The 27,399-nt window shown below is 31.9% G+C and overlaps 3 protein-coding genes across 6 annotated transcripts; all 3 read right to left on the bottom strand.

Moving 5' to 3' along the window:
• Positions 1 to 1,968: 1,968 nt before the first annotated feature.
• Positions 1,969 to 13,364, bottom strand: LOC101511417 (uncharacterized). Of its 3 annotated transcripts, XM_004494402.4 has the most exons (20): positions 13,062 to 13,364; positions 12,725 to 12,975; positions 12,494 to 12,611; positions 12,321 to 12,403; positions 10,730 to 10,938; positions 10,527 to 10,641; positions 9,628 to 9,710; positions 8,790 to 8,990; positions 8,284 to 8,643; positions 7,358 to 7,529; positions 6,861 to 7,052; positions 6,482 to 6,688; positions 6,270 to 6,362; positions 5,200 to 5,414; positions 4,550 to 5,119; positions 4,358 to 4,438; positions 4,179 to 4,264; positions 2,919 to 3,668; positions 2,373 to 2,523; positions 1,969 to 2,290 (listed from the first exon to the last, which is right to left on the bottom strand). In XM_004494402.4, exons 1-20 carry the CDS (start codon positions 13,204 to 13,206, stop codon positions 2,227 to 2,229), a joined length of 4,146 nt encoding a protein of 1,381 aa, XP_004494459.1. In that variant the 5' UTR covers positions 13,207 to 13,364; the 3' UTR covers positions 1,969 to 2,226. The 3 variants fall into 3 exon arrangements, with proteins under 3 accessions (XP_004494459.1, XP_027188627.1, XP_012569708.1); XM_027332826.2 differs by lacking the exon at positions 13,062 to 13,364 and having other exon boundaries at positions 12,494 to 12,614; positions 12,725 to 12,865; XM_012714254.3 differs by lacking the exons at positions 12,725 to 12,975; positions 13,062 to 13,364 and having other exon boundaries at positions 10,730 to 10,954.
• A 1,459-nt stretch (positions 13,365 to 14,823) lies between these two features.
• LOC101511112 (uncharacterized) lies at positions 14,824 to 19,846 on the bottom strand. The gene is made up of 8 exons (XM_004494401.4): positions 19,591 to 19,846; positions 19,273 to 19,468; positions 18,045 to 18,347; positions 17,737 to 17,945; positions 17,590 to 17,638; positions 17,383 to 17,472; positions 17,116 to 17,178; positions 14,824 to 16,978 (listed from the first exon to the last, which is right to left on the bottom strand). Exons 2-8 carry the CDS (start codon positions 19,438 to 19,440, stop codon positions 15,344 to 15,346), a joined length of 2,517 nt encoding a protein of 838 aa, XP_004494458.1. The 5' UTR covers positions 19,441 to 19,468; positions 19,591 to 19,846; the 3' UTR covers positions 14,824 to 15,343.
• Positions 19,847 to 23,011: 3,165 nt separating this feature from the next.
• On the bottom strand, positions 23,012 to 25,590 carry LOC101510572 (short-chain dehydrogenase reductase 3b-like). Of its 2 annotated transcripts, XM_004494400.4 has the most exons (4): positions 25,456 to 25,562; positions 24,955 to 24,989; positions 24,205 to 24,253; positions 23,012 to 24,024 (listed from the first exon to the last, which is right to left on the bottom strand). In XM_004494400.4, the coding sequence occupies exons 3-4, from the start codon at positions 24,216 to 24,218 to the stop codon at positions 23,241 to 23,243; spliced, it is 798 nt and encodes a 265-aa protein (XP_004494457.1). In that variant the 5' UTR covers positions 24,219 to 24,253; positions 24,955 to 24,989; positions 25,456 to 25,562; the 3' UTR covers positions 23,012 to 23,240. The 2 variants fall into 2 exon arrangements, with proteins under 2 accessions (XP_004494457.1, XP_004494456.1); XM_004494399.3 differs by lacking the exon at positions 24,955 to 24,989 and having other exon boundaries at positions 25,456 to 25,590.
• Between the last annotated feature and the right edge of the window lie 1,809 nt (positions 25,591 to 27,399).

Genomic DNA, 27,399 nt, shown 5'->3' with positions numbered 1-27,399 from the left:
CCGCATGCGTGTTTCGTACTTTCGTTATGGGTTGTGTTTGTTCGTTCTTTTTTTAATGTCACAAGATCAGTTAAAAATTGAGAAAAAAGAAGAAATATTCCTATTTTTTTATGCACTGTACTAGTAACTCACCTTCTGTTAATAGCTATCTTACTCATTATAGCACTAATTATGTCTTTTAACTCTCTTTATCTTTTACCTTTTATTGGTACAAAATATTACCACAATTTGATAGTGAATATTCTCTATGAAAATTTGTTGGACGGCATAAAGTAGTTTGTTCATTCTCAACCAGAGACAATAAGTATTATATTTTGTAAAAAAATATATTTTAAAATAAATGTCATTTTAAATTTTTAAAATATTATTGATTGTTTTTCAATTGTATCTTCTAATTAATAATATTTATATCATTCCTTAAGTTATAATATTTTATTTTGTATGTTCGATATTGATAAATATCTTAATATTCAATAAAATAATTTATTAAAATTACTATTTCTTTCTTTTATTTGTGGTCTTTTTTAATATATAAAATAAATATCATTATTGTATAGAGAAAGTAATATCTAAAAAAAATTTAAATATTAAATTGTTGTGACAATCATAGTTAAGATTTTAGTTATACACACATTTAAATTTTTACTAAAACTAAAATTAAATAATAAATTAAAAGTATGTTATAAAAAACAATAAGAAAGGGAGGGTGGAGTCAGCCTTGGCCTAAAGCTCATATTTAAGCAAGAGCTTTATCAATATTAGGGGTGTGCACTTCAGCTGGATCAGTTTTAAGTTATTTGATTCAAAGATTAAAATAGCATGCAATTCAGTTCGGTTTGGATTACTTTAATAAAAAATTTGATTCGATCAAATTCAATTTGAATGGAATTGGATCATTTGATTTTTTCCAACACATAATTATATATATATATATTATTTCAAATAGCATTTTAGGCAATTTTAGAAAGACAAAAAACATTATAGGCTAAATAATATATATTGGTATTCAAGTGTGATCGATAGTTTCACAATGATTATAAATGAACTTAATGTTAAAATATATGAGATGTTTCTCATAGATCTAATGTCTTAAAATTTTGATAAAAATTTGATGTTAAACTCAATTGTAGCTATAGATAATTAACTTATTCTTACTCTTGGTGTTTCCTCGTGACTCCTACCAAATGATATCAGAGTTTAATTCAACTTGATCGAACAACGAAAGTGAAATCCTAATATTTGGATCAAGTATAGAGTCTTCTATTTGAGAGAATGTAAATGTACTTCTTTATACATTACCACTTATATAATAAATGAAAAATGTTTTATACTAACGAAACCTAAAAACACCTAACAATGTGAACATTACAATTTGTGTGGAGATAAGAGACCCAACTCCCAAGTCCCAACCTCGTTGTGCATCCACATCTCCTTAATTGCACACTGCACCAGCTGTAATTTGTAATTTAGATCCTTGCCTCACTCGCATATGACAAGCTGATTATGAAGCAGTTGCAAGTTTTTAATGCATAGGCTGAATCTGAAAGAAGAGATATATCCTATTTTGGATCTAAACACCATAAATGAGAAAACGTGCATTTATCTCATAGTATAATGTATTGTATTGTTATATAACTTCTGACAGTAGAAGACAGGTTAGGACAGCTTGCCATGCTATGACAAGCAAAGCATAATTTGCCGCCACTTATCAACAACAAAAACAAACATTTGCTACTCATGTCTATTGTAAACTTTCTCCATGGGCTAATTTACTTCATGAAGTTTTGGCACAATCGCACAACCGAACTCCATGTAAAATGCCATGTCACTTTCACTATTAGCCAATATTATTGATGGAAAGTAGAAGATCAAATGTTGTTTACTTATTTCACTATTGTTTTTTCAAGTATGGCAATTGTGCAATTTTAATTTCTAATATTCTATAATAATTTATACCAGTAACAGATGTATATCAAATCGAATTGCACATTGCATATTCCCAACATCATAGATGTACATGATGAACAGCTAAACTAATACCAATACAATTTTCAGGGGAATGGATCAACCACAGACCCTTTTGCCAATCCTAGTGAATATCAGCAGGATTAGAAATAGATACATCTGAACGAGGCAGAAAAAACTGAACTTCCATTAATTATTCTGATGAAAAAATAGAATAAAATAACATTAATCACTTAATCCTCACAGCAGTCATAATTTGTGTTAGCATGCGGAGAAGTCCACTATTTGCATCCCTCTTCCAGCAACAGCAATCTGATAATGGTTCCTGCATAAGGCACAAGCAAGAGTTAAGAGAAAGAACATATGATATATCACCCAACCTGGTCATTCTCTCATAAAACAATCACCTGCTACAAGCCCTAGCAGATAACGCTTCTGGCTCCGGAACACTAACTATTAGGTGTGCTCGTTCAATTAGTTTACTTTGGTGAAGATACCAGCATCTGACCCGCTGATCAAGTCCAGTCGAAAACACCCAAGATCCGTCGGTCCAGACACCTTCATAAAATAAAGGGCATCAGTGACCAAATTTCATTTAAAAAATATACTAAAAGTTCTGACATTCATATACTAGCTTCAATTTGATAAAGTGGTTCAAATGGATATGATTCGCAACTACCATGAATATTTTACCATTTAGCAGAAGAAAAGTAGATGCAAATCTCTGGAAATTTGCAACAGACAAGTTTTCTCTTTAACAAAGAATTCTATATGGAATAATAGGTTTAAGATTCTAGGAGGGACAAATTGCTAGATAAAGTATATGAAAAAATTAGTGGGAAAGCCAACAAAGTATTGTGTCAGACAAGAGAAAGTCTGTCATACATGCTATTATTCTTTATAAACAGGGGAAACATGTAGATAGATAAAGAAGTTTAATTATGCGGATTTACCTTTCACTGAAGAGCTGTGGGCCGAAGGAAACTTTTGGGAATTTAAGAATCTGATCTTGTAGGTTCTACTCTGATTTTGAAAGTTGTCGTCCTTTGCATATTCAGGTTCAGGGACCAAATGTGTTGTTATATCTGGGGTTAAAATCCCATCACCAAGATTTATTGTTTTAGGTGATAACTCAACCACAAGATGATGAAGTGATTGATCATCACCCCCACTAATTATGCTGTACAGATGACAATTATCATTATTTTGCCCACCATTTATCTCTGAAACATGGAGACAGTTGACACCAGATTGGTGAACATTCTTCAAAAGGCGTAGAGGCTGTATTTCACATATTTCCATCGACGAATTATCATTCCTAATTTCTAACTCAGGGGAAGCTGTATGCATGGCCTGAAAACAAACAATATTGCTGTCTTCAGATTTATTTGGCATTGAATAGGGCCCATGTGCAGTATAATTTATGTTTTCGGTCTTGTTTTTGGCTTTTGAAGTCACCAGATCATTATCTTGTCCTTTTTTACATAAGCCATTGTCTAAAGATCTCCACGATCTCCACCGTCTACCACCCTGGCTTCCTCTCCCTGTGCGTGGACGCTTTTGACAATCAAAAAGCTTCTCTATATCACAAACTGAAACTCTCTGCATAAAAGCTTCAACACTGTCAGTCAGGTCCCAAAATGTAACACTCCCATCAGTAGATCCACTAATCACAATGTAAGCATTTCCAACATGGGTGTTATCTGTAAAAGAAATTTCAGACACATTAAAGTGGGGAAATAGATCACAAACAGAAAATAATTGAGGGACCTCTAAATTTATTCTGGAACGTATTTCAAAAAGTACGAGAAAGGAACAAGGCATTCATCTTAACAAATAATAATATCTTTCATTTCATATAGTGAGGAACAAGGTGGAGACAATTTCTCCATGATGGAGACAGAGGCACTAAACTTTTTTTATGGTACAGTCCTTGGACTATTGAAATTTAAAAGAATCCTAGGATGATAAGTAAATCAAAACATTGAGACAATTTCGTCTTTCAATTTAAGCTTTCTTGATGAGTACATCAAGTTTTTTCACCATTAATTGTGATATTGGCAACAGGTAATGTCTGCCTTGAATTTTGAAGAGAGAAACTTTAAAAGAATTCTGTTAGTACTACAACAGAACTTCTACATCCATGTTAAAGGATGGAATTAGGTAGTCCACAACTATCGCAACCAATCACTGAAATGGAGTGCCAGACAAACCTTTACAAGGCTTAAGTATGGGAAAGATGATATGCTGCAATACCAAAACAGGTGCCAATGAAGGGACAAGTAATGCAATGTCAAACCTGCCATCAAAAGGCAAAGAACCGTGTAAGTTGTAATGAATTGAGAAAGCAGACAAAATAATCATAGAATTTGGTGGAAATAATTGTTAATACCATAAGCGAAAGGGCAAAATTAAAGCCCGTAACATAACTGTAGCATCTGAACAAGCAACAACAACAAAACAGACAGATATCCTGAAAGGTATACAAAATAGAACTTAGTTTCAGATTGTTTTTTGGGGTGAGATTAGTTTGAGTTTAACCAAATACAGAATCAAGAAGCAAATATCAGGCATCTCCTCTAACCTGGAACCAGCACATTTAACAAGAAAAGCAGTGACTGCAAGATATCTCCAGTCATCCTCATGTTTATCTCTGACCAAGTTCACTGTTTCCCTTTCAGAAATCAGTGATCCAGGTTCAGCATCAATTTTTATATTAGAAACATTTTCAGCGACAGCAGCTACTTTCCTCACATTATTATCTGCATATCTGTGTGTAGTTGAATATTTGGTTGGCATGTCAGTGGATAGCCACTGGAACGTCATTGAAGACGACAACCTTGACAAAAATTGATCGTGAACTTCTTTTGAATTTTGCTGATTATCAGTTATGTAGTCAATTTTGTTGTTCAGCCTCCTATGTTTAAGTAGCCAAGAAGTTAAGACACGCTTTGCACCCACTGATATCAGTAAGGTTGGATTATCTTCATCCTCGTCAGCAGCATCTAGTTCACTCCTCCGATCTGGTACATCGGTTGTAGCTGATGGAATGGTGTGTAGTTTTGAGACGCAACAAATTGATCTTACAGCTGATCCTCCAACATGCTCACCTAGCAATTTTGACATGGACCAATTCTCAATACCTGGAGAGTACCTAAAACAAACAGAGACGCATTAGGAATTAATGAGGTACTCAAAGCGAGTTATATAGACAGCAGATAATAACAGTTTTACCAAGTCAATCTCACAGTCCCATCTTCGCATCCAGTTGCAATCCAACTTGAATTAGAAAATAATGGACGCTTATAATTATCTCCAAGAAGCATATCTTCATGTATAAAGCACAAGGAATGTATCTCTCTCCCATGAAATTGCATATGTAAACTCAGAGGGTATATTTTAGCATCTTTATCATCAATCCAGAGTCTATGTATATGTATCATTTCATCCTGTAAAAATTGGCATTAATAGGGATATTCAGAAAAATATATTAGCAGTAACAAAAGAACAACAACCCAGGACAAAATAGGCTCAGAGTCTAATAAAAAGGTAGGTATTGGTAAATGTTAAAAATTAGCTACTGTTAAAATTATAGTTGAAATTTAATGCTGAAAGTGTAGCGATAAAATAAAGGGAGGTAAACAATGAGTATATGGAAAATTGTTCGTTTCAGATTCCCATGGGCCATGGTTAAGATTGAAAAATTTTAAAACCTAAAGAGTGCACATATCAAGAAAGCAATCATAGTTAACTGACTTTTTATTTAGGATTTGATTTCTCTAAAGCGAAGGATTTACTTTAAAGGAAGAAATCTGGAATTATAACCATTTATTGAAAATTCAAGAGTTGAAATTTTAGCAACTTCATAATTTGTTATCTATGCATGTATTTTATCACAATCTAAATTGTTTTTTAAATCAACGGTTATCATTGCACTTTATCCTCTTAAGTGCACCCCCACATCTGGAATTATAACCAGTTACTGAAAATTCAAGAGTTGAGATTTTAGCAACTTCATAATTTGTTATCTATGCATGTATTTTATCACAATCTCAACGGTTATCATTAGAGGAGTCAGAAATCCATTTATTTAAACTTAATCCAGTCTGTTTGTAGGTTCAACCAATAAAAAAAGCAAGGCCTTGAAGCCATGAAAATTTTATGGAGTTCCTATTCAAGCCAAACACAATAATCTCAAACAGAGAATTGTAGTCACGATAAAGATTTTTTAAGAGTATAACTTTTTCAGTATGAGCAGCAAGATCTATTGAGCAGGTGTCAAGTGTTCAAAGCAAAAAGTAGACCTTAACAAAGGCAAAACAGTTCTTCATCTCTGGTACATCACCTAGAAAATAGGAATGAGGACGGCGCCAGCCACCACATGGAATTTTCACTACCTGATAATACCATAAGCACTTGATATCATAGCTGTAATATCTGGTAAATGTATGCAGCAACAGGTACATATATAAGCAGAGTAAAGAGAAAAAATAGTATATAGTCAAAGTGAAAGTACCTTATTCTCATTGACTAAGTTCCATACTATAAAATCTACAGATGCAAAACCTGCTGCATAGCTTCTGGATGTTGTACCTTCCGAGTTGTTATCAACAGAGACATGCTCAATCAAAGTCAATTCTTTCACTTGTTTCATCCCCGTAAATTGCAAATTCTGCATTTCTTTATCATATTCTAGATAGCATATACAACCATCTGCTCCAGTCTGAACATGAATAAAAGATCACAATTGGAATTAGAGAAGAGCATATTCATAACTTAACTTGCGGGGTTGAATTAACTGTGCTCTTGATGTTACTGTTTGGAAAATGCTTATGAATCTGAATTTGATTGAAACCAAGCTTATCACAAATTGAAAGATGAATAGTTAAACATACTGAGCGTATCTCAATTTGATTGTAACCAAGTTTAGTCACAACAACGCTGGAGACACTTGAAATCCCATGTACTCCTTTAAAATGATTTACTGGGGGTATTTTCATCTCTTGTCCAACAGATGTGCTCAGCACCAAACTCTTTAGCAAAGGAAACAAAACCATATTACCACGTAGATCTCCACATGCTAGGACCTGCAAAGACATTGATATCCAGATTCCAAATGAGATTCCCTTTTTAAATTATAAGTCAATTATTATATTTATATTATATGAATTATGATTACATATTAAAAGTCAATGAAAAAGCAGTTTTAGAACAATGTTACTGTTCCTCACAATTAATAAATGAATGTCACACATCCACACCCACCTTTACGTAAAATCAGTTTTTGTTAAAAAGGTATTTAATTGCGCATAAAGTCATATTCCATCAAGCAATACTGAACATAACTCACCTCCAAAAAGATGAAAAAAGTTAAAAGGGAGAAGATGAATACCTCTTCCCCCGTGCATGCATCCAAACACATTATCCGCATTCCATAACTTGATATGAACTCCGCTGCAAGTGACACAATGTGACTGCTCGGGGAGCTCTGACTATTAGACTGTGAAGGGTCGGGCAACCTCCACAGTTTCAATCCTCCTCTAGGGTCCGCTGTAAAGACATACCTATATGATTGGCAAAAATACATTTCATTAGTTTGAAACAAAGTTGTTGAAGTTATAGTATTTAGATCAAGTGGGTAAAAAAAGATCAAGGACTTTCAATTATGATTACGGTTTGATATGATTAATGATACAAAAGGACTAAACTATAACAATTATTTACAATAATACAAGTCTCCGAATCCTAATTATCAGGGATACAAAACATGGTAAGAACTAAGAAACATGGAAACTAAATTTAAGACATGGTATAAGATACTCTGATAAGAAACTACTCCTATGAGACAATCTATGATACTTGGAGATGATATCAAGATATTATAAGATATCTTCTAACAAAAGCAAAATAAATAATAATAATAAATAAATAAATAAAACAAGAGACTAAGATAAATAACTGAATGGGGTAGATTATAAAAGAGAAGAAAACACTATGATCTCCCATTTATGCTAAGACGAAACTATTGCATGATTCTGCTTAACTTAGTATGATTTTAACGGCTAGTCAACCAAATAGAGAGAGATGACTTGAACTACAAAAGCAATAGGTCTATTTCTTTTCCATGGTAAGTTTCATGATGGTGTGGATAACATGGGAGATTTTTTATGAATTAGACACATTTCGATAGTGAGGACACGGCATTTATCAGGCAGAGTACAATGACTTGCATAACTTATCTGTGCATGGTTTAAGGTCACAGTATCTTGTCAATAATTAGATGCTATTATTGAAGGATAGGATAAAGTCCTTCATTACCTACATCCCAAAGATTTGCACCAATAAGTACCCAAGAGCTGTCTCTCCATTTCAGCTCGCCAAGTAAAGCTCAATGTAACTGTAGGAGTACAATCATTGTTAGTAACTCCTATAACTGTCATATTTCCTTTACCATCTCCAATGGCAATCCAATCCTCATCACCACATCCAAGTTCAAATGAGTCCTTGGACAAAAAATCCATACAGATAATTGGTGCCCCGTTGCTGACCTGGACAAGCTGATTCCACTGATCCCCTCCAGCCTCACATAATTTAGCATGGTAGAGATAACCATGATTGGTAGCAACATAAAGAGAATCCTGAGAGGAAAAACGCAAACAACGAACGTACTCACTCTTGCTGCAACAAATAAGGAGGCAAAAAGGCCAGTCAACATGGAACATGGTAAAAACAGCTGATTATAGACAATGGTATCTCAAAATCAGTTTAAATTTTGAAATGTTAGAAAGCATCGAAAGTGAGCACGTCAAATTTAATAATCCTACCTGTCCGTCAATCCAATATGTTCCAACACATTAGGGATGGAAATGGAAAACATCTCTGTACTTCCGGGGGACAATTGTTCTTCTGCCAAGCCCCTGGACAGACAAGCATGAGGCCGATGCACCTTGATAGCAGAGTCAAACCCAGCAGTTATAAGAAGTGACAAATTTGGGTCATACAAACATCTCCATATACCCCTTCCACTGTACATAGAAAACAATACACATTTCATTATTCCCCAAACTCCACTGACTAGTAAGATTGTGAAAAATCTTAAAAAGAGATGGAAATAAGAATTTGGTGCCAAAAAACCTAACGGAAAACGACTTGAGTAGTACACATGTTATGACTCTTGTGAAGCAGTAGCATGCAAGAATTACAAAATATGAAACAAAAATAAAAGTACATTGTTTTAAACTACCAATAAATCATTCTTCTAATCATCTTTATCATTTAGAAAGAATAGAATTCAAACATCTATTTCTAAGAAAACTTATCATTCAGGTTATGAAATTTCTTGGTTTGTTTTAACACCATACAACAGCATTAAAGTGAACCAAGGAAAATCCATAACAATGAAGAAGTGATACTTTATTGAGTCAGGTCTTTTAAGGAGGTAAACATAAGATCAACAACTGTTATTAGTTATTACAACTCCAAGGGATGCAAGATAACATATTGCCAGCAGTTGTTTCTTGTAGATACTCAGTTCAAATGATGTCAAAGAAAAAAAAGGCAATCAATTACATCCAATGATTATTCGATCAGAACCACAAATTCAATTAATTGACATTTAGAATTTTAATACTCGACAATCAGTAATTCAAGTTAAGAACTTACATGTGCTCCCTAATGACTTGCAGCTGTTCACCATCAATTCCCCATATACGACATGTACAATCCTCACTGACAGTGACAATAAACTGCAGGAAAAATTATTAAAAAAAGGATATTTCAATTGCATGAGTCAATAATATAATTGGATGATTAAGCAGAAAATTAAATATAGTACAAATACAATTTTAATGTTGTCAAATACATTCAAAACAGTTGGTTTTGTGAGTAATTTTATATTAGCCACAAGAAATTTTAAATACTGTGAAATTTGTAATATTTAATTGAAGACCATTTTATGAAGAATGACTTTACCAATTACAAAAGACATATTTATTATTAATGAAACAGTGCTGAAATAAATAAAAATACATTAATGTGTAAATTTATTTTTATCTGTAAAGACTATAAAGACCTGTAAACATAATTGATAATGTCAGCAAAAGCTCGCTGCTTAGTAGAAAAAAGTAACAAATGACAATTTTAGTAGTAAAATGATACTGTGATTTAAAGTTAGCCGCACATGAACGCCTTTATAAGTATTACTGCACATTATAACAGTTATGCTTTAATTGGTCAGTGATAATTAAAGGAAAAGTTTACAATTACAAGAGATCCAACAAAAAAGAAGTGGCTAAGCCGCTTATCTTGATGAAAGCGGCACCAATAAGGGAGACAATTAGCATTAAATATCTATAGAGATGCTTTTAACTAAAAAAGAATCAATATGGTTTTCTAACAAACATAAAAAATCAATTAAATAATACTATATAATGATTTTCCCATTTTTGTTGGGTGGTGGAAGAGCACATGATATAGCGAACACAAACTTAAAAGTTTAACAATATCAATGAAGATATTTTTTGAAGATTAAGTTTCTCGTAAGCATGAAACGAATGGCTTACATGATCGGAAATACAGCAGTCCCAAACTCGAGCATTATGTCCAAACAAAACAAGGGCAATGGGATCATGGTACAGTGAATCTTCCTTTCCAATAGGAAGAGACCAGACACGTGCGCTGCATTTTAAAAAGAATCATTAATGTATTTTTATCTCCAATGAATATAAAAATAAGTTATACAATAGGATTTGAAAAACTAACTCACCTACGGTCATCAGAAACAGATACCAGTTTAGAGCCACAAGACGACCATGTTATTCGGAAGATTGAACCTTCATGTCCAACAAGTTTACAAATGTGAACAGCCTCATACAGATTACCTTTTAGTGAGCTGCAATTGGAGCCCTGATGGTCATGGTCTTCTTGAGTTCTTGAAGATTTGTCATGTTGAGGGGCCACTTTCCAAACAACAATCTGCCCGAACCAAACTCTTTAAAGTAATTAAAAGAAAATCGGAAGGTGGACACATTAAACAACAGGTCAGAAAGAAATTTTTACAAGGATGCTGTCAAGTATAATAATTACAAAACAAATTACAATGGTTATACGTAGAAATTAAAGATAAGTTTCAGTTAAGCATACAAATATACAGTGCAGCAAATTGATCCTTCATTCATGAGCTAAAATAAGAAGAATAACCAATGCAGTGTCGCATTGTGTGTACAGCAGCAATTATGGTGGATTCCATCATGATGGTAATTGTGATTAACTTGAACTGCTTCATTGTTTCTGCAATGTGATTTTACTAGTCTATGGAAATCAAGCAGCATTTTATCAACACTATAAGGATTTAGTTCAATCATTGTTATGGAGACTTTTGAGAACACCAGCTTACTGGAGCTGCAGAAGCTAGATTTAGAGTAACAAATGTGAATGCAGGTAGAGGATGATTAATCTGTTATTGGGCCTCCAGACTCAACATCAAGGTAAATGATAGTGAAAATGCTACTAGAGATGGAGGCAAGGAGGGAACTAAAATTACTAATGGTTTAACAAGTGATCCTGGTTCACCTTAAAAAAAATTAGCATGCAAAAGCATCACTATGAATGTAGTCATCCCAGCTATGCTAGCACCACTGCACCCAACAATAATTTGCAGCATGCTAAAAAATATCATTAATCCGAAAAAATTAACAAAGGGAGGGCTAACCAATACCCTAGGGAAAACATTATTTGAAACAAAAATAGGGAAGACTAAATCTATTACGGAAAAATCTTCCCGAATAAATAATAGAATGATGTTCCACAAAGTAAAACCCTACAAACTCAAAGCATGAGCACTTCTTACGACACGCACCTAATCTTTCCACCTTGGATATTCATGTAAAAGCTTCAGTATTTGAGACTTTAGAATGCATAAAAAGGAAATGGTTGTATCTTTCCAACCATAGATTGACAGTCATCAACAGCATGATCCTAGATTTCTTCCTTATTGTATGCCTCTCCATATGCCACATTTGTTAACATTTGATCAGTCAGGAAGCATTTGCCAACTTTTCTAGGGGACAGAAAGGATGAGGGAAGGAAATTCCATTTGGTAAGTATAAGGAAATACTTGAGCTGCGTCAGAGATCTAGACCACGACTCTCTACAGCTATGACCCGGAAAGTGTCAATTCTATCAAAGAGAGACTTGAAAGGTTGAAGCAAAATGTTCAAGACAAAGTCAACACAATTTCAAACTCAGCAATGTACAAACAAGTATCAGTAGATTCCTTGCATCATTAGATAATGTACCAGATGCAAATCAGAGAACTTCAACAAGGAACAAACATCAAGTATCAGTAGATTCCTTACCTCATTAAATATTGTACCGGAGGCAATTCGGAGAACTTCAAGATCATGACCCCATAATCGCATTGAGTACAGAAGGCATCGTACTATGATCAAATGACAAATAGTATCTCATTAAGTATAAAATAAAATACAAAACTATGAAATCAATTCCTTGAAGTAAATTTGAAACCAACCTGGTGATTGAACCTTTACAACCATATTAGAGTTGGAAATGTCCCATATTTGAACTGAATTATCACTACATCCTATAGCAAGAAAATCGCTCTCCACATTCGAACAAGGTAAACATCCCTACTACCAGGTGACAAATCAAATCAACAAAAAATCCATAAAAAAAAAAAAAAAAAGTATCATTAATTATTCAAAAAATATTAAAATTCGAAATATGAGTGAGCATTATTCACCTTGAGGAAGCAAACATCCAAAACCCAGTGACCAAATTTCGGCAACAAATGAATCAGCATTAAATGTGGCATCTCATAATCATTATTTTCAAATGAGATGCTAAATAGTTTAACTCTTTTTTCTCCAAACACAGCAATGACATGTTCAGAACTAGAAGTGATACCGTGGACGCGAATCCCTTCGAAAACCGAAAAGGATTTAATAATTTTTCCAAGTTCTAAGTCGTATAACATAATTTCCGAACCTAAACCTGAATTTTGAAGCATTGAGGAGATTAAAACAAATGAATAATTGATTATTGAAGTGAAATTGAAAGTGATGAGATGAAAAGAATACCGGCAAGTAGAAGAGGAAGAGATTGATTGGGAAGATGAAGAAAACAGAGAGCTGAGATGTCTCCAAGGTAAGGACCACGGTGCACACGCCATTCAGTTAAGCGTTGTTGTTCCATCACCGCCATTGATTCATTCGGTGAATCCATTTTTTTCCCTCGTTAAGTGCGTCTTTTTCCACTTCAAAGATTCACAGAGGAACTAGTAGTTTTTTTGTTCGAACAAGGGTAGTAGTAGGGTTTAAGTTTGACAAATATTTGAACCCAACTATTTCAGTACGAATTTTTTAAGTCAAAGATCACCCTATTTTTACTCTCTACGTCCTTCAAGTTTTCGTTCTTAAAAAAAAAAATTATAACAAAATTCATAATAGAAATAAAAATTAAAATGTTGTATTCTTTTTTATAAAGACTAAAAATACAATTTAAAAAGTTAAATATTTATTTTAACTAAAAAAAATTCAAAATATTCTTTTTCTCTTATCTTTCAATGCAAATTTTTGACACGTATAATTAAATATATACATTATATTAAGAATATATTTTTTGACAAATTATATCACAAGCATATTACAAAATTAAACATCAGCCACATATATAATATAATATATATAATATACTTAATCAAAATTATAAAGTACTATCAAGTTTGTCAAAAAAAAAAAAGTACTATCAATTATATTTGAAATAGTATATATTACATTAGAATAATAAATATTATTGTTTTTATATTTTAATTTAACTAATAAATGTTGAAAATTCTAAACTACACATTTATAAAAATTAAATATAATAATATTTATTATATCTTTTAATATAAATAAAAGAATAATAAATATTATTAAAAATAAACGACAAAAAAATATTGTAATATTAAAATAAATACAACAATTCATATTATCTACTCTCTCGTTCCTCATTTCATCTCAATCATACTAAGATATTTTGTAATTTCTCTCTATAATCCAATTCTTCCTCTTTATTTTTCTACTTCGGTCTTTATTAGTTATTTATTTTTCTTTCTTCATGATTTGCTCAATCTCATCCAATGTAAATTGGCACCATGGAGATACTTGTATAGATATATTCAAGTGTATTTCTTCAATGTACTATTTTTTTACTTAAAACAACACAATTCAATAGATATGATAAAAAAATATATATAAAGGTTAAGAAATTATAATTCAATATAGTATTACTATACAAATCACTTAATTCTAACAACGAAATCAATTTTTACTTCATATGATAATTGAATACAAGAATCAGAATATTTAAACTTATCCAATTACGAGTGATATCTTTAAATTTTTAAACTTATCCAATTACGAATGATATTTTTAACTTTCGAAAACACATATTGACCATATGAATTCTTGAAATTGATCAAATTCACCACATGCTCGGACATTTGTTATGAGAAAATAACCCCTATTAGATCAATACTCAAAATACTTTTCCAAAAAGCCAAACATTTCTAGAGATTACCATCAAACTCAACAATTCAAAACTTTAAAACCAATTAAACTAAAGTGGATGCGTATAATCCAATCCATATATTCAAGCACGTCCACGTCCAGTGGTTCCAAATCAATTTGAAGGAAAAAACAATCAGTTGAGGGGTTGTTAAGAGATTAAGGGAACTGGTAAAAAAAATGAAGGGGAAGAAAGCACCCCTAAGTATCGAAACAATCAAGGTCAACTTCATGTCATTAAGAAAACAATAACGAAATATATTTGACAAAATGTACAGAAAAGAGTTTGGGGTCCAAAAAAACAGTTGGCTATTCAATAAACTATTGAAAATTTTAATTTCAATAATTCCACGCATGTGTTCCATTATTATATATTGATGTCGATGTTCGTTTTTTAAACATTTTCAGGTCTTTCTCGTATTCATATCCAGACACCACATAAAAGATAAAACAGCCGACCTGAGTTCTATGGTTCAGACTTGTGAATGCAAATTTAAGAAACAACGCCAGTTGAGTACCAACAAAACAAGTACAAATGGCGCTCACTTTCATATTGAACCCTTAAACAAAATATACCCTCAAATCAAACAAAATTATCCCATTCAGCCAATGGAATTCGGTCTTCAACACGACAACAAAGTTACCATCCCAGCTTGCTATACTTGAAATCAAACTCAAATTGGATTCCAAGAAATCATTACCACCTAAGCAAAAATGTAATTCTTTATGTTTTGTAATCCAAGTTTAACTATGGTTTTTGCAAGCCAGCTCAAATGTGCTTGATTTTCTTTCAAACCCACAGTTAATCGGAATCAGGAGAAGAGTTTTTGAACTCCCCCCTTTCGCCAAACACCTCGTACAGGCAGCCCTCCTCCAGAATCATTATTGTTACCATCTAAACTGTTTGCTGTTCCATGATCAGACGCAGTGTGTGAGTTGTCAAGATCTAGCAGGGCTGAAGCAGAACCATCACCAAGTCGGACTCTGAGGAACTTGGAAGCTTTCTTGCGTTGCTTGTTCCCACCACCCCCGTCCTCTTTATTTTGATTAGATAAACTGCCATTTGATGTTTCAGTCTGCCCACCAATCTTAATCTTATGTTGACTGCCAGAATTTGTATCAATCTGCCGCTCGGTTTTTAATTTACCTTTGTCAGTGCGATAAGCACCCTTTGATAGCACCTCCAAGTTCTCTTCTGAAGGTCTGTAACTTGACTGTAGTTGATGTACAGTGCTTAAAAAGCTATCTGCTAATCTCTCAGTGGAGTTACTCCGCCTAACTTCTAAATACTTACCTTTACCTTTCTTATCGACATTATTGTCCTTACAATGAGTGCTAGTGCTGCCAAAAACCCTGTCATTCTCTTGAAAAGCATTTCCTTTCAAACCAGCATTGTAAGACTCCACAAGTTCTTTCTGCTTCCGAGGATCCGGGCATAACCTTGCCAACTCAAGTACAAGATGAGACAAGCCAAACTGCTGCACATAGTCCAAATATGTATTGGTATCTACTGTGCCTTGGCGATATTGAGCAGATATGTCTTTAAATATAGAGTATCTATCTTCATCAAAATCAAGTGCACTGCGAATCTTGTCGACCAACGACTTGTTGGCAGACTGAACATTCTCCACTTTCAACGGAGGCTGGCTGCTCGTAGGTAACTTGCTCACTTGTGCAGCAGAAACTGGAGGAAAATCAGAAATTGAAACTCCACCAGGGTTGTTCTCAATGAGGTTTGGAGCCGATGCAGAGTGAGCGATTCTACCATTGTCACGTGTGTCCCTTGATGAACCAGCAGGTAATTGTCCGGGAGCAGTTCTATGTGCAGCTTGAATAGAGTTAGCGTAACTTGATGTTGGAAGTCCACTGTTAATTACTGTCTTCATCTGGCCAGAATTTTGAGATCCTCCTAGAGCAAGAGTTGTTGACTTTTTAGATTTTGAAGGATTACTAGATGATTGTACAGGTCCACGCCCTGCTACAGACCAGGCATTTCCAGAATTAATAACAGATATATTTCTGTTGCCGTGCCGACGCAAACGTGCTGCCATGGTGTTGTTGCTGGATGAACCTTCAAACTCATGTTTGGACCTTTGCTGGCCATTGCTGGAATTTATGGGAAGTGGAGGAAAGGAAGAATCTGCCAGAGGTCCACTTCTAGAGTTACCCAAGGCCTGAAGGTATCTTGAAGTTGCTTCAGAACCTGCAGTAGCTAATGATTCAAACGGATGAATGATGGAATCAATATCTGCATCCCCATCATCATCAGCAATTTGTCCATTACTTGAAGTTGGCTCACGATATGTTTGCTCAGCATTAGCAGTCTCCAAACTGGCTTCAATGGCCATGGAAAGTTGATTTTCAGAAAGATCACGACGAAATGTACGGCCTCTTCCCCGGCGTTGATCCTGTTCATTATTGTGTCTGTATCGAAAGCTAGTTGGTATCTGTGAGGAAACAATGAAAGGTAACTTCTGTAAGGGACTGAGAAGGATCTTGGAAGTAAATATCTGTCTTTGGAAACTAGCAATACCAACAGACATGAGAAGGGAGTTCAAAAAGAAATGATTGCCATAGTACATGCCTGAAGAGCAGCATTTCGCTTTGACCGTGACATTCGCCCTCCATGTTCCATAGCATTATGCCTCTATGCCACAAACAAGGAAAAAGAGGTTCAACAATGAAAGAATAAAAGTTACGGTAAGATAAAAATAGTCAGCATTGAAATGAAAAGGCATGGGGAATCATCAAGCAGTTGAATGTACTGCACACAAGACGCATTCCAAATAAACCATTAATAGAAAAGATGAAGAAACAGAAAAAGATCCCAGCGATGTAAGTAATCAATCACCTTCATCTCTGACTCAGATTGAAAAACAATAAATTTCTTGGCAAGGCAAGCCTCATCTTCACATAAGAAATGCTGTTGTCGGAAGTGGATCTGCATCAGAGGACATTTGCCCATACAAATACTATCAAGTCAGAGGCAGAAAATATCTAGCAAAGTCTTAATTTTAGGTATAAAAAAAAGTAACAGAAGCTGATGAATATGTCTTACCTCTAGGTCATCATAATTCTTATAGTATTCATACTGTCCAGGATGCTGCCTGCAATAGAAGCACAGATATAATGAACATTACACTTCTAACAGTTAAGACCGACACAGAGACACACCTATTGAGCACATGATTAGCTTAGTTTTTACCTTTGGCATATATGACAAGTATAATGTTCCGTGGACATGTGTGTGTACAGTTCATTGTCCCCATAAAACGGACTTCTACAAAATTCACACATAGGATGCCCCATAAAACCACCTCTCTCACTCTCACTTCCGTCCACCTCGGAATCACCTGTGTTTATGTGTTGATTCAACTGTGCTCTAGTATATAGCTTTTGCTCACATATAAATACCTGTGTCATAGAAACGATGGTATAGACTCAATCAATAAAAAAGGACAACAAAATCTGTCATTCAAAAAACACCTGGAATGCCAAAAATAAATATTTTACCTTCCTTCCTTCCAAACACAAACTGCACATATGCAACTTATGACGGTGGAATAAGTGACCCTTCAGCTGCCCTATATTCCTAAACCTTGCCCGTCGTCTTGAACCATCATTTTGTTGCTCCTCTGTCTTGTCACATTCACTGCATGAAAGCCTGCACATAGCCTTGATCATCTTGTAGTGGTCCACATCATCGAAAAATGTGTTTGTATCCTCATGGTACCAATATGATCCAACCTTGCCCTCCCTTACCTCGGATGGCAGGGATAAAAAGTCACTAATCACCCTTGTATAATCTCCTAGAGCCTGAGGAGAGTATGAAGCAAAATTGAATATCAACCACATCAAAAGATAGCATTAAAAAATTATATAAATAAAAAAATCAATCCCTACTGTTGAGGTTTTTATTATACAAAACAAGGACATAAGTTGCAATTTTTAATTAAAACTACAGATTTCCTAACAAAGTTTGAGTCTTTGAGAACGGCTTTGTTAACCAAGTTTGACTAAGGCTTTTCTCAGAAATTGAGAGGATCTTAACTCGGTTTTTCTAACCAAGTTCACCAAGTCATTAATGGATTAGTTCAGTTGTTTAGAAACAACATGTAGCAAACATTTCTAAGACAAATGCGTTATTCTGAATGCATTACTCACAAACTAACTGTAAAGAAAAATAAGCAAAGCAAACATTTAACTTCAAATAACATACCTAGACTTCATTAAATAAGTTCAATAACAAAATTTAATAAAAAGTTTAATGGAGATGCTCTATTGATGTAAAATAGTTTTACACCGATATCCCATGAGAATCCCCATAGTGCCACACATCAACCTATATTGTAACAGTATTTTAAAAGTAAATGCAAAATACTTGATTTTTATTGGACATCAGTATAAAACTAAACTAGTTTACCCGATTGTGCATGTCTACTTTTCTCTTCCATAAAACACACAATAAATTATAAGCATATAAAGCTCAGGACAGTTGCAAACTAAAGTTAAGATGGACGGACGTCTCTCTCCACATCATATAATTGATAATTGATGTAACACAATCATCGTAGTGAATATTATAGACATGAACGTGACACAAATCAAATTTTAAGTCATTGAATTCATAGCACAATAATTAACAAAGACTCCTCGACTCACCATTTAATGCAACAGATGCAGAATAATTTCATCAAATCGATATACGAAATAACAAGAAGCATAGGAAAATTCGGCATACCTTGGTAACAAAAATAAGGTTGCATTCGGTCTTACAGATGCAGCAACGGCGATCATCGCAAATGAAACGGAGTCGAGCGACGCAGGTGGAACAAACCTCACGGTGCAAACAAGGTCCGTAAGCAACCCATTCCAATGGCTCGGCGCAAACAGCACAACAGTCGTCCATGTCTTGGCTTGATTGTTCAACTCGAACCCTAATTTCAGTGCCCAAATCACAAGACAATGTTAGATTATTGCAATAAGGGGAAGAAAGAGAGAGAAAGTGTTTTTCTAGGGTTTGAAATTGATCGTGAATTGTTTGAATTAAATACTTAACTGTTAAAATGCGAAATACGTGGAGCCAAAGTAATCGAAGATTGAAGATTCGGAGAAGAAGAAGAAGAAGAAGAGTCGAATTATGCGAAATAGAATTAGATTTAGGAAATGGAGATAAATAATAAATAAATAATATAAAAGGATTAAAAAGCGTAGCCACCAGCCACCGCTACACCAAACAAGACCCAATCCCTCGAATATTTTCAAGAGAACCTTTTTAATTTTATTTTGGTCAACCCAAGAGAACTAGCTACTGGATACTGGTATCAAGAAAGATTAACCTGATCGCAACTCACTCTAGAAAACTCCGTATAATATTTAAAAAGAAATTCACTTTATAAAACAAAATACATAATAACTATTAATAAACAAATAATATTATATTAATATAAATTAAGGATTTAACTCATATTTACATATAACTTTTTACTTGAGACATATTTAAATTCATTAATTAATAGTCAATATTATATACACATATATAATTAATAATAATATAATATTAATTATTTATTTGTCTATTTTACTAATTTATTAATATTATTTTAAAGAAATTAAATTCATATTATATATTGTAATTTTGGTATCAATTTAGAATTTTGGATCAAAAGCAGTGAAATTATGGAATTTTTAAATAAAAGTGTGACATTATTAAAGTTCATAACTTTATTTTTAAAATTTTAATTTTAATTTTTTTTAAATTGTTATTTTTCTCTATTTCATAATAATGTCGTATTAAAATTACTTCAAAATACTTGTTGCTTGTAGTTTCTAATGCAACTTTAATGTTTGTTTACTAATTATAATATTTAATTAATATTATATACATTAATTTTAATTTATTATTTCTACACTTTGCATTAAGGATAATTGAAATCAACAATTAATTTATATGAATAATTTGGTAAAATTATTTTTCTTTCTCTATTCATCGAATTTTCTTAATCTGTCTGAAATTGTCAAATGTGACAATTATTGTAAGATATATTTTTAAATGTTATATGGAGTGAATAAATATAAATCCATCTATATTATATCACATTAGTATATTTGATGTCATGTCATTCGAAAAATAAGAATTTTTTTTAATAAAGTATCTAGTTTTTAAAATACCTGTTTTTTTACTAAAATTGATAAGCATTGTTTTTTGTTTAACTAAAACTGATAAGTATCATTAATGTAATCAATTGGTTAAGTTTGAATGATTAATAAATTTCAATTGAATTATAGTTACACTCTAAATTATTAAGTCTCAAATTTTTTAAGTGTACAGTAAAAAAAATTACTAAATATAAACTTTCTTGAAAGAAAATACCTCAGCTTAATAGTTAAGGTGGGCAATAAAAGTATAATCTTTTTCAACTTAATAAAAGTATAATTTTTTTGACAAACCGTTTACATTGTATTCATTGTGTGGGTAATTTTAATTTGGATATGGCAGGTTGCATAACAACCATTATTTATTAAATAAATATAACTTGCAAAACAAGAAAAATGGGGGACACAATAAGAAAAAGAAAGAAATAAAAATAATGGATCATAAACAAATGCAAATTTGATATAACAAAACACAATTAATTAACAAACTATAAAACTGTTGTAGTAATATCTGCACAAAATGAAAATGCATAGATTGAGTCTGAATTAGATAAATATAACATATGATACCTTTGCTTCGTTGAGTTACTTTGTGTTTTGTTTGATGGGTCTCCCCAAAACTTTGAAATAAAGCTTTTGAACGTGTTAGAACAAAAGATAGATTTAATTGTAATTTTAATCTTCATATTTAAGTTGAATCATGAAAGTAGTTTTTTTAATTTATTTTTCCTTAATTTTGATCTCTAAAACAAAATTTTGGTCTAAAACTTCATGAAGTGTCATTTTTTTAGGTCGCACTATATAATTTATGATCATAAATTTTAGGTATAATTGTTGCACCACGAAATCTTGAGGCATAACCTGGTTTAAATAAGCTAAAAAAATATATGTTTAATTGATATGGTTAAGTTCATACAAAATTTAGTTCATTAAATTTTCACTAAAAAGTTCAAAATTTTAGGTATAATTGTTTAATTTTATATTTTTTAACTAAAAAAAATATAAAATTTAATTGATATGGTTAATGAACTATAAATTTTGAACTAAAATTCTGTTTAAAAGACTAAAGCTGAAAAAAAAAATAATATATATTCTTCGTATTTAATTGATATGGTTAAGTTCATCCTATGTACATTAATTTCATTTTATATGAATGGAATATCCATACAACACTATATTTCTCACCTAAAGCATTTGAATTAGGAAAAGAAATAGCGATGTTGTAACAAAAAAACCATGAGCAAAATAAGAAGGGGACGAATCTAAATGGTTGGTTGTGTATTGTATGTTTTTATTGGAAAAACTTTTAGCACAAATATGTCAATATTTTTATATGTTAATAATTATTCTTTCAAATATAAAAATAAAAATTGAAAAATTACTCAGAATTGAGTAGTGCTATCTATTCTTATTCATCCATTAGATAGAGACTGATTTAAGATCATTTTTTTACTCAAAATCACTATTTATTATCTCATTTTATTTAAAATGTAGTTTTCCTGTCAATTTAGTTTTCTTGTCAATTTAGTTTTCTTGTGTTTTGTCTGTGATTTTATTGTTTAAGTATGAAGTTGTTTGTTTCTTGTCAAGATGTAGTGTTATTTGATTTTCCGTTTTGTTGTGTTGTTTGTGTGGTTACAGATTCAACTAATAATTTTAACATCGTCAACATTATTGATTCAAATGTATAATATTCTGCAAATACTTTGATTGTGTCACATTTACAATTATTTTGTCGTATTATATTAATATCTTGCATACTTGTTCGCAAATTCATCGTTTTAAATATTAATGATTTTTATTTATATTATTATCAATATATCCTTTATATTTGAATAAATGAATATTATTTTATTTTATTTTTTTGAAAAAATTCATATTCTACTAGGGTTAATTATCTAGGTATGGCACGAGTCACTTACATCCGAGTGTATATATCTACATATATTAAATAAATCAAATAGTTAAGAATCTCCCTAAACTAAAAAGTTGACATAAGTTGCGCAATATCAGTCTAGCTAGCTAGCATTTCACTGAACGTAGTCACAAGTTGAAGCATTGTTTAGTTTAATAAAATGGCGAAACACAATTAAAAGCATCAACATCTCTGGTTCCCCTGTCTCAGTATTGTCGTTCTTTAGCTATAACTTCGCAGAAAGCATAAAAAAAACTAACTTATATTTAATTTAAGATGTGGCACATTGCACTAGATCAATTATAAATAAATCTTGCAAAACAAGAAATGGGTAGCACAAGAGTGGAACAACAAAAAACTCAAGAAAATTAATTATAGAAAGCAAACAAACTTTTGACTTAAGCAAAAATGATTAATGATGAACTTATAATTTGGAGAATATAAAAAAGAAATACATTTGAAAAGTTATAATTGTGAAATGAAAATGGAACTTTCCGATCATAAGTTTTGATACATACTAATCATCTGGCCATAAATATAAGCAAATAAGTTTTTGTATTAATCTATATGTGTATTTAGACCAGATACACATATTTATTTGCTTATATTTAATTTGAGAGAAAAATAAAACATATTGTCTATATATTTGGTTTGGTAGTGGAAGTATTATGAACCACAGAGAATCCACCATCAACAACCAAATTATGACCACTGATATAAACAGATTGATCAGAAGCAAGAAACAAAGCAGCTTCTGCAATATGCTTAGCCTTCAAAACAATACCTTTCAAATTAGCATAAGAAGAACTAGTATCTTCAACTTCATGTGGTTCAAGATTGAAAGCTGTACATGAAAGTGGTGTAGCAACTCCAAAAGGTGAAATACTATTAACTCTAATTCCATAACCACCAAGTTCACTACATGCTGATTTGACAAGTCCTAAAAGAGCATGTTTTGATGTAGTATAACCATTAGGACCTGTTCCACCAATTATAGCTGAAACACTAGTAGTGCATATGATCGATCCACGGATGTTTTTCGCAACCATGGCACGTGCGGCGTGCTTAATTGTTGCGGCTGCACCAACAACATTTGTAGCCATGGTTTTCTCAAAATCATTTAGATCAAGTTCAAGTATGCTAGATAAAGACCCTATTATTCCTGCATTGCTGAACAATATATCGATGCGACCGTGTTTTTTCAAAGCCAAATTAACCGTTTCTTCAACCTGTTTTTCATCTCTTACATCACAATGATGATATGTTACTTTATCTAAGCCTATTGAAGATGCAACTTGAGAACCAAGTTCATCTTGAACATCTACTGCAACAACAATTGCTCCATTTTCAACGAACAATTTCACTGTCTCTTCACCAATTCCACTCGCTGCTCCGGTTATTAGCGCCACCTTACCCTCCAACCTAAATGTTGTTGTCATAATATTCAAGAAATTAAAAGTTAAGTCAATTTTTATCTGTATGAATTAATCAGAAATGAGTATGAATTAACAAACTAATTAATAGCAAAACTATTGTGTTACAAAAAAGGAAAGTGCATTTAGGATAATTAATTCAAAGACATATGTATAACTATAGGGATACCTTTGCTTCATCATTGTTCCTTGTTTGCTTGATGAGCTTTCCCCAAAACCTGTAAATAATGTGACCTTTATATGTATTTCTAAAGTGTTTCTCCTAATTCTACTAACTTATATTTATAATGTTTGTAGAGTGCAAAGCTCCATAAAAATTATGGCTCCTAAGTATTAGACAACTTGTCTTATTGATCTTATACAAGGAAATTATTATAATCACATAAGATCTTGTGTAACTATTCAAACTAATTGCACTTACATTATGCATAGTGTATCTATACATATATAATGTCAAAAAAATAATGAAATTAATATTGTGTGAACTGTGGGGGAAGAAAATTGAATATGAATTCATTATTTAGGTGAATTCCACGTTTCCAACTAGGCGTATACCATTTTAAATTCATTAGACTGTTTAAAATCACATGGCCTTCATCATATGCTTTTAATGTACATTTTGAAAGGTCAAGCATTACAACTCTTACATTCTACACAATATTATTTAATTTTTTTCATCCAATCATGCAGTTAAACAATTTGATATCATAAAGTCCATGCTAATAATTTTGCTCCACTAGATCATTATTTTTAAATTATTGTGAATTAGGTACTAAGAACACAATTTTACTCAATTTCATTGTGTGACGTTTAAGCTCCTATAAATGATCACAATTTCCCGATTGATTTCATTTTAAAAAAATAATCAAATTATGAAACTACATTATTATGCATAAATATGCAGAAGTCAAATTCTTACCAAATATATAAGCTCAAGTAGAAATCAAATCTCCTCTTACATGAATTGAAGGTGTTGCGGATGACCAAGAAAAGATATCCAAAAAGAAAATATATTATTAATGTCTTATTCCAATGTAAGCAACTAAATTATTTATAAAAAAAAGTGTAATCCATTTTGTTTTGAAATATATTATATTTTTATTCATTTCATGGAGGTAGTTTAGTTAGGGAACTACGAAAACTAGAAAAGTTTTAAATCAGAGATCATGCGTTCAAACTCAGTATATTAACATAACTCTACTAATTTAATAATTTTTGTCTAAAAAAATAGTCATCTAAAGGAAAGAGTTAAAGGTATGCATATTTGATGGACGACTGTATCTCATAATATCTATATCATATCTCTTCGCTTCATTCACAATCCATCTCTATAAATAACAAAAAAATAAAGCTGTTGCGTTTTTTTCTATGTATACACAATTGTATTGATCATATCATAGCTAGTTCTTGGGGAACTAACCTTTGAATACTAGTTCTTGAAAAACCATTATTTGAGATTGTTATTGTTTTGTCTTCTTGCTTTATTTTCTATTTACAAATGTGGTACATAAATAGGAGTGAAAATAGGTGATATCATTCTTTGAGTAAATGGATCAGACATGTTTTAAAAACATAAGGCCCTAAATGTGGCCTATTTTCTCACATTAGTGATTTTTAAAGTATGATCTAGCTCTAGCCTTCTAGAAAGCCTAAATTAATTTGCATGTTTAAAGTCATATTTCACTATTACATAGATCATGAGACATTTCCTCAGTGGTTGCTAAAACTTTAAGTATGACAAGTTGAAATACTCAAGAACAAGTTATCCAAATAGTCTTCTTTCTCTCATGTAAATGTAAATTTAAAAAAAAATTAAAAATAAATCTCTAAAGAGGCCACAATAACTAGTATCAATTAAAGTTGTACACAAATTAATTTTTCAACTCAAAATACATCTCTATTTATAATTGGTTTTTAAATTTTGATATTTAGACAATAATTTTTAACCGATCTATATACTTGAAAATGGTTATCCATTTTCTTAATCGGTTGTTAATTTAGATGTCAATATATAATCGACAATTTATTTGATATTTTTTTTCTACAAATTTTTATTATTTTTCTGTCAAAATTTCCAAAAAAATTAATTGAAACTTTTTTTCCAAATGATATTTTATAAAAACAAATTCTTGATTTTTAGCAAATAACTTTTTAATAAAAATAATCTCGATTTTTTTTTCAAGAAAAATTTATGAAATAAAATTAGTATTTTTTTCAATTAATTATTTACAAAAAAAAATCTCAATTTTTTTATCAGTACTTATGTTCAAAATTAAAATTTATAAAAAAAGAATTTCGAATTTTTTCCAATATTTTTTTTATAAAAATAAATATTTATTTGTTTACATGAAAAATTATGAAAATAAAAATTTGGAATTTTTCAAATTAATTATTTCAAAAAAAAAAAACTAGTATGAAAAGAATCTTAAGAAAGTAGAAGATAATATTTACACCTTCGAATTTAATTCGGACAAATCTCGACTGAATTGATTAATTTAAAAGTTAAAATGAAAAGAAAAATAAAAGAATGTTAGAGGCTTTTAAAAGAATGTAATGAAGTAGGAGAAGATGATGATTTGATTGTACAAATATAAAGCAAAACAAAAAAGAAATAACGGAAATGACAACACCTTTTATTTTCACAAATTTCATATGTGATTTTGTTTATATTTTATTTTGAGTCCATTCGAAATTGAAGCTCTTATTTTTTAATATTAGACACAACAAGTTTTTAAGGACAAAGCAGCTTTTCCAATTAGGCATGGCAACGGGGCAGGTCGGGGGCGGATTTTGCCTCCTCCACCCTCGCATCCGACTAATCGGGGAAAACCCGCACCTGCATCCGTATCATAACGGGTGTGAAAATTAAAGCCCCATCTCCGCCCACAACGGGTTTCGGGTTTCCCCGCCCACACCCGCACCCATTTATATATATAAAATTATAAATTTAAAAGATCATATCTATTATAATTAATATGATAAAATAATTATTATCAGATAATAATAAAATAAAAAATTATTTTATATAGAGATAAGATTATAATTTTTAATATTTAAAAAAAGATTAAATATATTTGATATGTATATGTATAGAAAATTCAAAATTTACTCTAATAATACTTGCGGGGTGGATATCATCACCCCCGCACCCGAAATTTAATTTCAGGGAAAATCCGCACCCGCACCCAATCAAAACGGGTTTTCTCCGCCCAAATCAAACGGGTTTGGGTGGGTATCCGCGGGTGCGGATTTTTTTGCCATCCCTATCTGCAATATGAGTAGCTTTCAAAGTAATTCCCTACAAGTTAGCAAAGTGAAGACCAATTGCTTGGGGAGTCCGTTCGGAATGGGCTAAACAACCCAA

This window comes from Cicer arietinum, chromosome 3 (genome assembly GCF_000331145.2).
Source record: "Cicer arietinum cultivar CDC Frontier isolate Library 1 chromosome 3, Cicar.CDCFrontier_v2.0, whole genome shotgun sequence".
NCBI lineage: Eukaryota > Viridiplantae > Streptophyta > Magnoliopsida > Fabales > Fabaceae > Cicer > Cicer arietinum.
Note: the sequence above shows the minus strand (reverse complement) of the source record. Positions and strands in the feature narration are given on the sequence as shown.

What these genes read in the sequence shown, in the direction of transcription:
- LOC101511112 (XM_004494401.4), bottom strand. Translation starts at nt 19,440, where the DNA reads ATGGACGACTGTTGTGCTGTTTGCGCCGAGCCATTGGAATGGGTTGCT. An exon ending in TGTGTTTGGAAGGAAGGAAG is followed by an intron (nt 17,946 to 18,044) that starts GTAAAATATTTA and finishes TCTATGACACAG; the next exon opens with GTATTTATATGTGAGCAAAA. An exon ending in AATCTGAGTCAGAGATGAAG is followed by an intron (nt 17,179 to 17,382) that starts GTGATTGATTAC and finishes TTTGTGGCATAG; the next exon opens with AGGCATAATGCTATGGAACA.
- LOC101510572 (XM_004494399.3), bottom strand. Translation starts at nt 25,483, where the DNA reads ATGGTTTTTCAAGAACTAGTATTCAAAG. An exon ending in TCAAGAACTAGTATTCAAAG is followed by an intron (nt 24,254 to 25,455) that starts GTTAGTTCCCCA and finishes CATTATTTACAG; the next exon opens with GTTTTGGGGAAAGCTCATCA. An exon ending in GGAACAATGATGAAGCAAAG is followed by an intron (nt 24,025 to 24,204) that starts GTATCCCTATAG and finishes AACAACATTTAG; the next exon opens with GTTGGAGGGTAAGGTGGCGC.
- LOC101511417 (XM_004494402.4), bottom strand. Translation starts at nt 13,206, where the DNA reads ATGGATTCACCGAATGAATCAATGGCGGTGATGGAACAACAACGCTTA. An exon ending in TGGATGTTTGCTTCCTCAAG is followed by an intron (nt 12,612 to 12,724) that starts GTGAATAATGCT and finishes ACCTGGTAGTAG; the next exon opens with GGATGTTTACCTTGTTCGAA. An exon ending in CAAGTCATTAGGGAGCACAT is followed by an intron (nt 8,991 to 9,627) that starts GTAAGTTCTTAA and finishes TTCTATGTACAG; the next exon opens with TGGAAGGGGTATATGGAGAT.